This window comes from Mustela nivalis (assembly GCF_964662115.1).
Source record: "Mustela nivalis genome assembly, chromosome: 1".
Taxonomy (NCBI): domain Eukaryota; kingdom Metazoa; phylum Chordata; class Mammalia; order Carnivora; family Mustelidae; genus Mustela; species Mustela nivalis.
This window is the reverse complement of record NC_139020.1, coordinates 109,276,144-109,289,025: the sequence shown is the minus strand read 5'-3', so window position 1 is coordinate 109,289,025 and position 12,882 is coordinate 109,276,144. Positions and strand designations below refer to the sequence as shown.

Below are 12,882 nucleotides of genomic sequence, written 5' to 3'. Positions count from 1 at the left end.
GTTGGGGAGGCTTTTTTTTTTTTTTCAATTGGAGATGTCACCATTCTTGACAGGTGACTTCCAAGATGGTTGAAGAACAGTATAAGAGATTTTCAATAGAAGCATTATTACTATTATTATTATTATTATTACTATTATTAAATTGGGCCAGGCCTGGAAATTGGGTGTGTCATGGTCACCCACACCAATCTACTGGATGTTGTTGCATGCCCATAGCTATATTCAGATGGAGTTAGAAAATGGTGTCTTGTCTATGGCCATACCACCCTGAACGCGCCCGATCTCGTCTGATCTCGGAAGCTAAGCAGGGTCGGGCCTGGTTAGTACTTGGATGGGAGAAAATGGTGTCTTGCATGTTTGTGCTCAGAAAGAATATGAAATTGACTGGTGCCACAGCATTCACCTTGCTCAATAATACCATTCTTATTTATAATTCCCTGAAACCAAGGAAGTTACTTTTTGTCTCCCAGTAAAACCCTACATTATTCTTCCATAGCCCAAAAACCCAGTGTCCCCCTGCCCAAATGATCCTGATTGACCCTGAATCCTGTTATTCAAGTGCTCCACAGGTGCTCTTTGGAAAAAATAAATATGTGTGTGTGCGTGTGTGTGTGTGGTGTGTGTGTGTGTAATTTTTTTTTTTTTCTGCTTCTTTGCAGGAGAGTTACAGTGCAGGAGTTAAACATTATGAGGCTGATGACTTTGAGCTTGCTATCAAGTACTTTGAGCAAGCTCTAAGAGAATATTACAGTGAAGATACGGAGTGCAGAGCCCTGTGCGAGGGGCCTCAGAGATTTGAAGAGTATGAGTACTTAGGGTACAAAGCTGGTCTCTATGAAGCCATTGCAGGTAAAGCTTATTTTTTCCCCTTATTTACTTCCTGACTATAGGAAATGCAGTCTGTAAATCTACCCCATCAATACAGAAGTAAAAATTGTAAAAAATGAAAGATATAGTAACCTGTCCTATCTCCTATAAATAAATCTACCTCGTTTAAATTTTGGTGATTGTACTCCCAAACTTGTTCAGATGCATATGTAAATGTTTCTGTATTTATTTATAATAATTATTATTTTTTTAAAAAATGAGACAATACTGTGAATACTGATTTTGAGCATATTTTTGTTTTTGTTTTATTTTATGCTTAACAATATAGTGTGGACTTCTTCTCATGTAAGTAGTACGTGTGGATCTACCTTATGGTTTTGAATGATTGTGCAATATTCCAATATATGTGGAAAACATAATTAAATTGACCAGTCCCCTTACTGATGAATATTGGAAAGTTATAGGTTTTCATTATTATAAGCAATGTAGTAGTGAATGCTTTTGTATAGTTTTTTTCAGTTACTTAAAAGAGATTTTTATTATCTATGAGAATGTAATATATTACAAAGCGGCATGTAAAATAGTAGGTAATGTGAATTATACATTTACTACAGAGATTAGCTAGTTAACCATTTATGGTGGGAAGCATTTGAAAAACATACAAAAATAAATTCTATTTATGTTAATAATATAGGTGTGAAAATAAAACTGTTAGAAGAAAATGCAAGAGGGGTGGCTGTGTGGCTCAGTTGGTAAAGCATCTGACTTGTGATTTTGGCTCAGAGCTTGGTCTCAGCAGGAAATCTGCTTGAGGTTTCTCTCCGTCCCTCTGCCCTTCTCCCTACCCGTGCATGCACTTGAGTTCATGCTTTCTCTCTGTCTTTAAAATAAATGAATAAATCTTTTAAAAAAGAAGCAAATGCAAGAGAATCTGTGTATAATGGGAGGAGAGGAAAACCAGTTCTTAGCATGACAAAAGACAAGATATATGAAGAAAAAGATAGACTTTACATAAGATTTTAAATACAAAAGATACAACAAATCAAGCCAACTTACAATTGACAAGTAGAAAAGTTGCAAAATATTTATAGGCAAACAGTTAATATCTATAATATTTAAGCAGAACTTGTAAATTATTGTTATTAGTAGTAATTTATTTCTGACTTATGGATAGTCATAATAATAAGCAACATTTACATAGCAGTTACAATATGCAAAACATTTTGTATATTTATGTATCTTTTAATCCTCTAAACAACTTCTGGTAGGTAGATGGTAGTGGTATCTATCATCTTCTCCCTTTTTTAAATGAGGAACTTATACCTCAGAGCAATGTGATTAAGGGGAAGCTAGGAATCAAATCTAGGCTTTTCTCAGTCTAGGACATATATTTTAATGTCTACATAAATGAAAAATGTACAAAGGATAACTTATTCAGTAATTAATGTTTAACAAATATCTGTTGAGTACATATTGTGTTCTAAGTTATAAATATGTATTTTAAAAAAGGATGTTCAGCTTCACCTATACATGTAAAAAGGCAAATTAAGGAAGTGAGTTTTCTCTTCCCAAATGCTTATGTTTTTGGTCTCCATGAAAAGCACCCCTCACCTAGCAGTTCAAACCAAGTCCCCAAAAGTTATTTTCCTTTAATTCCTTATTTAGATTCCTCCTAAGCAATCGGGATTCCCCTAATTCCTATTCTCCTCTATTTGTTACCAAACTCTGATAGGTGGTACTACCTAAAAGCGTGGGAGATTCCCTGGTTCTCTCCATCCCTTTTGCTACCACCCTGGTTCATATCCACAGTATCTTTTAACAAAGGCACAGTGATAGCCTCCTTGCTGGTCCTTGTGTCCTGATGAGGTTTTACTCTCTAGGCAGACATGGGGGCTTAAGTGGGTACGAGAAGAATAAATGAAACAAGATGGGATTGGGAGGGAGACAAACCATAAGTGACTCTTAATCTCACAAAACAAACTGAGGGTTGCTGGGGGGAGGGGGTTTGGGAGAAGGGGGTGGGATTATGGACATTGGGGAGGGTATGTGCTTTGGTGAGTGCTGTGAAGTGTGTAAACCTGGTGATTCACAGACCTGTACCCCTGGGGATAAAAATATATGTTTATAAAAAATAAAATAAATAAATAAATAAAAAGAGGAAAATATGTTCACAGAATCTCCCCCCACCATCCCTAGCCAAAGCCTTCCATTTTGGACTAAAACCCAAGACCTTTAATAAAGATATTCATGATTGTGCCCTTGTGTATAATTTCATCTCCTCTCTTCCTGTCTCTTTGATCCACTCCTGTGGCTTTCCTGGAAATGCCATGTTCATTTCCACTCACAGACTTTGAAAGGTGTTGTTTTCCTCGATCACTTGCCTAATGTCTTCTCTTGTTAAGTGCTTAATCCTCAGCCCCTTAGTATACTGACTGGCAAACAGTGGGTTCTTAGTAAATATTCATTAAATGAATGAGTGGAAGGGAAAAAAAGAAGAGAAGGATGGAAGGAAGGAAGGAAGGAAGGGAGGGAGAAAGGAAGGAGGAAGAAAATGATATAACCATCAATCACATTTCAGATTAAAAGGATTAATAATACTGTATGTTTTGAAAATGTAGGTCCTAAATTGTCAGGGTCTTTGAGAGGGACAATTGGGAAACATCTTTCAAAATTTAGATTAAACAGTAGACTGAAAATCAGTTTGTTGGATGAACTATTTGCCTCATAGTCAATTACCCAAAACCAACTCAGTTCATCTAAAATCAGTACCAGTGTCTGAATTATTGAGGATCCACCCCCAGGTTTTGTTTTGCTAAGCCTCTGACACAGTCATTTCCTTGCATTTTTGTGAGCTCTGCTCATTAGAATGTCAGTTTTATGTGTGTTTCACATTTCAATTGTTAAGGATTTGTTTACACTTACTCTTTTATTTGGGAATGCTTTTCATTTATTAGAGTTTATTACCTTGTAGCTGTGTAAGGATGTGTACCCTGTCTCCACCTCCTCCAGACTTGCCTCCATCAATGGCCACTGAACAGCTTTGGCAAAGGTCCTACATCTGATTTAGGAAAACTGACAGACAGAGTCCCACAGAACAACGTGTAATGGTTTGCATGAGGTCATCATAACATGTTAGTTGCTGGAAAAGAATAGAGATCTCTTAACTCAGGCTCTTAATACTTAATACTTAATACAACTATCACCACCATTATCTCCGCTTCCCGTAAAGAAAAGAGATTTTTAAAAAGTCACAGCTCTTGACACTCAGTCAAATATTATATAGTACAGAAATATGGCAAGTCTTCTTGAGAATTCAACACATGTCCAATTTATTGTGAGAAGGGAATTTTAAACAGTATTTCCACAGAAGTGTCTTGGATCTCAAACGTATTAAATCATAGTAATTGCACTTGATATAGAAAGGAGACAAGAAACACAACTTATGTGTTATCCTAACTCTGTGAATTCTTGTCTGGTTCAAAACTGTTCTAAGGGGCACCTGGGTGGCTCAGGCAGTTAAGCATCTGCCCTTGAGCTCAGGTCTTGATCCCAGGGTCCTGGGATCTAGTCCCAAGGCCATCTCCCTGCTTAGTGGGGAGCCTACTTCTCCCTCTCCCTCTGCTCCTCCTCCTGCTTGTGCTCTGTCAAATAAATAAATAGAATCTTCTTTAAAAAAAAAAAAAAAACTGTTCTAAATTAAAAGTGAAACTGGCTTTTAAAATACAGAATGGATGGGGCACCTGGGTGGCTCAGTGGGTTAAGCCTCTGCCTTCAGCTCAGGTCGTGATCCCAGGGCCCTGGGATCGAGCCCCACATGGGGTTCTCTGCTCAGCAGGGAGCCTGCTTCCTCCTTTCTCTCTCTGCCTGCCTCTCTGCCTACTGTGATCTCTCTCTGTCTGTCAAATAAATAAATAAAATCTTTAAAAAAAAATACAGAATGGTAGGGGCACATAAGTGGTTCAGTCATTAAGTGTCTGTCTTGGGCTCAGGTCATGATCCCAGGGTCCTGGGATGGAGTCTTGCATCAGGCCCCTTGCTCAGCAGGGAGCCTGCTTCTCCTTCTGCCTGCTACTCACTTTAACTTGTGTTCTCTCTCTGTCTCTGACAAATAAATAAATAAAATCTTTAAAAAAATAATAAAAAATGAAATATGGGGTATATTTAGGAAACCAGAATATTTTAATTTTAGAGTTAGAAGAACATTAAAAACACAAATGGCTTCTCAATGTAGTTATTTATTTCCAGGTATGCTTGTTAAAGCCCTAAAAAATATAATTTTGTGACTCTCATTTTGTTTTTCTTTGTATGTTGTGTTGAAAAATTACCTTCCTTCAGATTTTGGGTTCTTACTGGGTGTGTTTTCCACCTCTTCCTTTTGCTTGTCATTTGGAATTAGGAGGAGTGTGTGTTAGAAGGTAAAGAGGAATGCCAGTGGCCAGCTAACCAGGAGAAAACAGTTGAAGGTTGTTTGTCATTTTCATAAGAAATAAAACAGCTATTTGTTGGCTCTTTATATAGCTGTTTATTTCCACATATTACACAAGTAAACAGAACTTATTCTTCCCTTCCCATCCTCCTGCTGCATTTAAGAACCAGTGGATTGTAGGGATTATGTTAGCTGTTCTGTGTTGGGTTGAGTTAAGTCGTGCAAGAACTGGCCCATTTGCCTACATACCAGAAGAGACACACGCCCTTTCTGTTGTGTGCTGGGGTCCCTCTTCAAGTCATCAGGAGACAAGCCAAACTGCCCAACAGAGAACCTTTGAGAGGTTTTCTGTTGAGAGGAGGCAGTTGTGGTAAATTAAAATGTGAAGTCATGAAGTCAGACGATTTTATCATCAGTCTCAAGAGAGCCTGCTCTGCGCAAGCATGAATAAAATCTCCTTGCTGGAGAAGACCTCCATCTTCATTGTAAAAATCAAAGTTGGGGCAAAATGTAAGAAGTGTTTGTTTCTCTGGGACATTAGCTACTTTCGTTTCCTCAGCCCATGTGTGGACGAGTGAGAGCCCAGAGCTAAAGGGAGTGTGACAACCCTACACTTGAGAATCCTTAGCTGTTTACAGCAGGAAGGATGGGACACAGAAAGGGGAACAAAGAGAAAGAGGCAGAATGTCTAAATTCTTGAGCTTTCCTCCATATTTTAGCAGTCCCTACAGTATTAGGATTTCCAATGTTCAGATGGTGGACTATTCTGTAACTGGGTAGAATAGTTTCCTGATCAATATTGGCCACACCCCAATATAACATCTAGATACACATACAAATATACGTGTGTGTGTGTGTGTGTGTGCGTGTGTCAGTGAACGGGAGGGACCCACCTCTCACTCTTGTCTTCCAGATCACTATATGCAGGTGCTGGTCTGTCAGCACGAATGCGTGAGGGAACTTGCCACTCGCCCTGGCCGCCTCTCTCCAATTGAGAACTTTCTTCCCCTTCATTATGACTACCTACAGTTTGCCTACTATCGAGGTAAAGCGTGGATCATCCCGAAGACCTTTGGGGAAGGGGTGTCGTTCATCATTACATTGAATTTTCCTTTGTATTTCCCACTTTACCATTGAGGCAATGCGGGTTTATGGCTTTTTTTCTGTCATCTCACATCACCGCCACTCAGGCCAAAGAGAGCAGGTGATACCACAAGTGGGCAAATGCTGTGATGATGTCCTGAAAATTTTCTTAGACTGGTATTTTACATGATTTTCAATTTAATATTAAAAGGTCATATATTTGCAAGTTCAAAGACCAAATATCATAAAAGCCTCCCTCTCTTCCTTTTTCTGCAGCCCAATTTCATGCCCTACAACACAGTTTCCGAGTTATGTTTTTTTTTTAAAACACGTATGCACACACACACTAACTTATTTCCCCCTCTTATACACAGAAGGTGGCATATTATTTACACTGTTTTTTACATTGCTTTCTTCACTTAAGAATGTATATAAGTAAGGAGGGTGCGCCTGGGTGGCGCAGTTGGTTAAGCATCTGGTTCTTGATTTCAGTTTAGGTCATGATCTCAAGGTCCTGAGATGAAGCTCATTGGGTTCTGTGCTCATTGGGTTCTGTGCTGGGCGAAGAGCCTACTTAAGATTCTCTCTCAATAATAATAAAATAATAATAATAATAATAATAGTACCAGGGGTGCCTGGCTGGCTCAGTTGGTAGAGCATGCTACTCTTGATCACGGAGTTGTGGGTTCGAGCCCCCTGTTGGGTGTACAGATTACTTAAAAATAAAATCATAAAAAGTATTTTTTAGTAGGTTGGATCTATGAAATTACCATTTGCTTAGGTCAGTAAAAGCCAAATTTTGGCAATTTTATATGGTCTAACCTAATTGTATTGATACATGGAGATCTTCCTCATTAATTTTTCTTTACATCCACATACCATTGTACTGTAATTTATTTCATGCTTCCCCTTACTAATGGGTATTGTGTTGTTAGTAACTGGTATTTCAATCAAGGATCAAATGTGTAATATTTTATGTAAGTTAGTTCACATCCACAAGTGAATATCTATAGGATGGGTTTCTGGAAGTACGATTCCTGTGTCGAATCATTCATTCATTTTAAATTTTGATAGATGTTGCCAAATTTTCTTCCATGTATAGTACATTTTTCATTGCTCATCAACAGAATATATTGTGAAATTTTAGATTATTACCGAATCCCACTAGGTGAAAATTTTTATCTCAGTATAGTTTTAATTTCTATTTATCTAATTGAGAAAGAGAGATTGAACATCTTTCCTCACGCTTATAAGCAATTAATAGAATTGGGATTGCAGAAATCGGTTTTAGATGTCACGTGGTCGAACTCAGGACAAAAACAGAATTAACCGCCCAAATTCTGCTCTGCTTATTTGTATTAACTAATGGAAGTTGTCAACAAACATCTTCAGGTGGAAACTTGTAATAATTGATGTAAAACATCTAGCACCAAAGCAGTCCAAAGGTAGTACCATTTTAAATACCTGAAATTATGTCCTTCCTTTTGTCTGTGGCTCTCTTTTGAAGTATGACTAGCACTGAGTGTTGTATTAGTTTCAGGTGTACAACATGATGATTTGATAATCACTCAGGGCTCATTATGATAAGCATGGTCATCATCTGTCACCAAACAACGTTATTACGGTCTTACTGTATTCCCTATGCTAAACTTTTCAGCTCTGTGACTTATTTATCTTATAACTAGAAGTCTGTACTTCCGGATCTTCTTAATTTCCACCATCCCCTCACGCACCTCCCCTCTGGCAGCCATCAGTTGTTTCTCCATATTTGACAATCTGTTTTGGTCGGTGACCATTTCTGCATATGCTATTCAGCTTCACCTTATCCTCCCTCTTACTCATGTTTACTGCGGACCTCTCACAGGTATGTTGAAGTATTTCTTAAAAACCTCCTCAATGGACCTAGCCTGACTCTAATGCTACAACTCCTTGGTCTTTCAGTTGGTGAATATGTGAAAGCCTTGGAGTGTGCCAAGGCTTATCTTCTCCTTCATCCAGATGATGAGGACGTCCTAGACAATGTAGATTACTATGAGAGTCTCCTGGATGACAGCAGTGACCCAGCATCCATTGAGGCCAGAGAGGTGAGACCAAGGTCCTGAGAAGAAACTGCATTCTACTAGATGCTCTGGGCAGAATTGGTAAAAATATAGCAGTGCTCTGGAAGATATCTAGCCTTTGAGTCAAGGTTCTAGAAAGCAGTTCTTTTGTACTTCAGTACTAATGCCAGAAGCATATTTTTCTCCTACGTGACAGCTTGTGAAAATCTATTGAGAAGGAGACTTTTTGTGCAGCTGTGAATATTTTTTTAGCTCACTTGTCACTGTCTATTGAAAAATATTTCCACTTGAACATTTATCATATTCCTTAACTGTTACTTAAATATAAACTTTTCATTCTTTTTTTTTTTTTTCCCTCTAGGATTTGGCAATGTTTGTGAAGCGTCATAAAATGGAATCAGAACTAATAAAATCAGCTGCAGAGGGCCTGGGATTTTCATACACAGAACCGGTAAGAGCAAAAAAGGAAGAGGAAATCTGTTTTAAAAGAATACTCAATTGACTTCTTCTTTTTTTTTTTTTTAAGATTTTATTTATTTATTTGACACAGAGAGAGAGAGAGATCCCAAGTAGGCAGAGAAGCAGGCAGAGAGAGAGGAGGAAGCAGGCTGCCTGCTGAGCAGGGAGCCCTATGTAGGGCTGGATCCCAGGACCCTGAGATCATGACCTGAGCCAGAGGCAGAGACTTAACCCACTGAGCCATCCAGGCACCCCCTCAGTGGACTTCTTATTCATGATTTTATTTCCCAGCTTGATTTACCGAAGATTTTTTTTTGAAATTCCATTTGCCAATTTTATTTATTTATTAATTTAAATGTTTTAATTATGTTCAGTTAGCCAACATATAGTTTATTAAAGAGTCTTTTCTCCTGTCTTGTATTAACAAAACCCAGGGAGGCAGGGGTGGGTGTTTACTCAGTGTATGATAAACATTAAAAGACTTTAATAGATCTCCGTATCACTGAGATCCAAAGTCAAAAGCAGATATATTTGGGGGGAAGAGAAGTGTTTTGCACCTTATGATGAATTTGCCTCAGGATTGTTTTATGTCTTAAATTCTGGATGCAAGCTTTTATATTTCTCCTACACATTTTAAAAACTAGAAAGACTTCATACAGAACGAAATCAGTGTCAACTGTACTATTCGTCATGCTGACTTTTCTCCACTTGTCCATGTTGACTTTTAGTCATTCTTCATGTGAAGATACAACTTTGCCAGTACAGAGAGATTTCTGTTCTGATTTTTATTTAAGTTGTCATAAGCAATTTCTACATTTTTACAGCTTTTAAGATGATTTTTAGCTATGTAAATAGAACTGATGTGCAATAAATTAACTGTTTTCCTGACACTGGAAGTCTGATTTGTTTCTGATTTTTTTCTACCATGTTTAATGCATGAAGCATTTTCCCTCTGTATTGAACTATGCCCTATGAATAGATTACCAGGAATGGGATTATTCTGCCATAAGAAGACATGAGAATTTTTAAAATTCTTAAAATTGCTTTTCTAAGGGAATTTTCTGATACCTTCACTGGTTCTAGAAGTGCATAAAGTACCAGGTTACTATGAATATCTCAGCAGTGAGAAATAACATTAAAAATCATTTATATTTCTTATATACAAAATGATATATCACTGTTGTTTTCATTTGTATTCCTTTGATGGCTAACAAAAATTAACTTTTCACATATTGTCATTAATTACTTTTTCTGTGACCTGAATTATCTGGACATGCCTTTTTTCATATATCTGTTAGTTAACTATATAAGTTCTTTACATATACACCTGTCACATATTCATAAAAAAGCACTATTTGTAATATATCCTATTTGTAACATTCTTTTCATTACTGTTTTGTGTTTTTATTGGCATATTTTAAAAATTAGGAAAATTTTTAAGTATACTAATTCTAAATAACGTTTATAAGTATGCTTATACCCGGCCTTACTTATTATTTTTTAATTGCATTCTCCCAGGAAACTTCAGAAAAAGTTACTTTATGATCCTGCACAAATAATTAATCAAGCTGGCCTTTCTTGTTTGTTTTATTCATGAAACATAAGGGAGTTGGACTGAATGATCTCTTAATTGTCTTCCTGACATCAAATTTTATCCACTTCTTGGATAGAAAATATAAATACTTAAGCTAATTCCCTGCTATTTTTAAAAATCCATTTGTGCATCATTTTATCTTTGCCAACGTTTCATTGCCTTTAGGTTTTCTTTTTACTAATTAAAAAAATATTGTATCTTAATACAATATGCACGTTTCCCAATGTTTTAGGTCTTTTGAGTGTTTTAAATTTATATTTTCTTTTTATGCATTATATTTTAGTGACAAAGCTATTGATTTTTTTTTTAATTTAAAACAGAATTATTGGATCCGATATGGTGGACGACAGGATGAGAATCGGTGAGTTCTTCATTCAGAACACAATCCATTTCCTTTTAATGAGAAGAAATACTTAGAGTCATACCCATTATAAGGATCTTAGCTCAATGAAATAGGCAAAAAGATATAATTAAATGAATTCTACACTGGGAATTAGAAGCTCAGCCTTCTGGTCCCAGCTCGCTCTTTCTACAGTCATGTGACCTCGGTGCTTTGTTTTCCTTTCTAGTCTTCTGTGTTCCCTCCAAGGAAGGGGTTGGATCGGGTGATCTCTGAAGGTGAAACCTTCTATAGATTCTGTTTTTGATTAATAAAATAGAGCTTAGTTTTTTCTTGTTAATGCTGAATTCCCTTACTGTATTTGAAAGCAGGAAGCCCAAAAAGTTTCACTGCAAGCTAAACTACTAGGTGTCATTAACTCAATCAGAAATGAAGAGACTTCATTTTTTTGAAATGATAGAAGTGAAAAATCAATTTACATGTTATGAGCAGTTTGAGAAATCATAGAATGTTGGAGTTACATGTTTGAGCTGACCCGATCTAGCCTGTTCATTTTCCAAATTCAGAAATCAAGGTTCTGATTACAAGAGCTCCAAGAGTGGACATGCACAATTGGATTTGTTCAGTCTGTATATATTGAAAGGATATCATGCTGTGATTTGTATGTTTGCCAAGTCTGAAACTTGTGTCTTCTTTTTTGGAATAGTTGAGAACCACTGCATGAGGTCATGCTTTATTTCAGTTCAGTTATTGTTTGGGGTGTGCTCTATGCTCAGGACAAAAATAACAATGCCCCAAGTATCACGAAGATGCATGTGCTAATATTTTTCTGCTCTTTTGATACTTAATGTCTAATCTCAAGAGGGGTGAAGTTATGGATACAATTAACTGTCTCAAAAAAAAAAAAAAGAGTGCTAAGAAGAGTAAGGTGCCCTTTGTCTTTGAACATCCTTAATCAGTGGGAAATTCCATTTCAATTGTTTTTAATGGGCAGGGTCCCTTCAGGAGTGAACGTGGAAGGGGCAGAAGTTCATGGATTATCAATGGGGAAAAAGTCATTGCCCAAGATAGATCGAGACTTAAAAGAGGGTAAGTATCTGTGCACTTCTGCTTACAGGAGGGGAAGGAAGAGGTCGGACTTGGCTCGTTGTTATTTAAATTAAGGAAGAGTCCACTTTCTCTGGAAACTAAGGAATAGGACTAAGCTACTATATTTTATGACATTCTAAGCTACTATATTTTATGACATTCTGAAAGCAAGACTTGAAAACAGTGTCTCAAATTTGTATGTCATCACCTTTGGTTTCCAATAAAAGTGTTTCCAGATTCACTCCCTTATCTGTTGCCCACAGGAGTCCTGTGAACTAGGCAGGGACAGAATGATCAGTTGAGTACCTGAGGCTTGGAGAGGTCACAGGGCTTCTGTCACCTAGTGAGTAAGTGCCAGAGAGTACAGAGTATACTGCACATCAGAGGAACTTGAAGCGACAGGTCACAGGACTATCAGCTGAGTTCATCTACAGTGCTTGAAGTACATATATTCGAGCAGGACTCTGAGTGGTGAGTAGAATTTAGGTTGCATTGACAGCGGTGTGGAGGGAGCCATATTAATGGATAAAACAATGGAACAAAGGCACAGACATGGAGAGAGCAGAACGTAATATACTTATGTCAGATCAAAATTCACAGAAACACATGTAGAGTGTTGTCAAAGTAGTTTTTAGATAAAGCTAAACATTGTCATAATTTATAATTTCTCAGGCAAATTTATACACAGTTCATTTGAATACTGGAAGCATCTCATACAAGACAACTGTCCCCACTTTCCAGGCAAGAAACTGAGGCCCACAGAGATACAGTGGCATGTCCAGTGTCTCACAGTTCATACTGGGTTGAGCAGGCATCGAACCCAGGTTTTTGAATCCAGATCTAGATCCCATTTTCCCTTACTTAGCTGGAGGTGGAACATAAAAGGGTCTAGAGATCCAAAATGCATCCTTTATTGATTAAATAACAGCAAGATAAGCAGGTTTTAAAAACCTGCGTTGAGAAGTACAGAACTCCTTTCCCCCACGAGATAGTGTGACAGCAC

General features: G+C 37.4%; 1 protein-coding gene across 2 annotated transcripts in view; it reads left to right on the top strand.

Moving 5' to 3' along the window:
• P3H2 (prolyl 3-hydroxylase 2) overlaps positions 1–12,882 on the top strand; it is a 151,966-nt gene that overhangs the window by 120,202 nt on the left and 18,882 nt on the right. For both annotated transcript variants that reach the window (XM_082694678.1, XM_082694679.1), the window contains exons 3-8: positions 660–849; positions 6,168–6,299; positions 8,279–8,421; positions 8,759–8,848; positions 10,771–10,811; positions 11,785–11,879. In XM_082694678.1, coding sequence (XP_082550804.1) covers positions 660–849; positions 6,168–6,299; positions 8,279–8,421; positions 8,759–8,848; positions 10,771–10,811; positions 11,785–11,879 — 691 coding nt within the window. The remainder of the gene's footprint in view (positions 1–659; positions 850–6,167; positions 6,300–8,278; positions 8,422–8,758; positions 8,849–10,770; positions 10,812–11,784; positions 11,880–12,882) is intronic.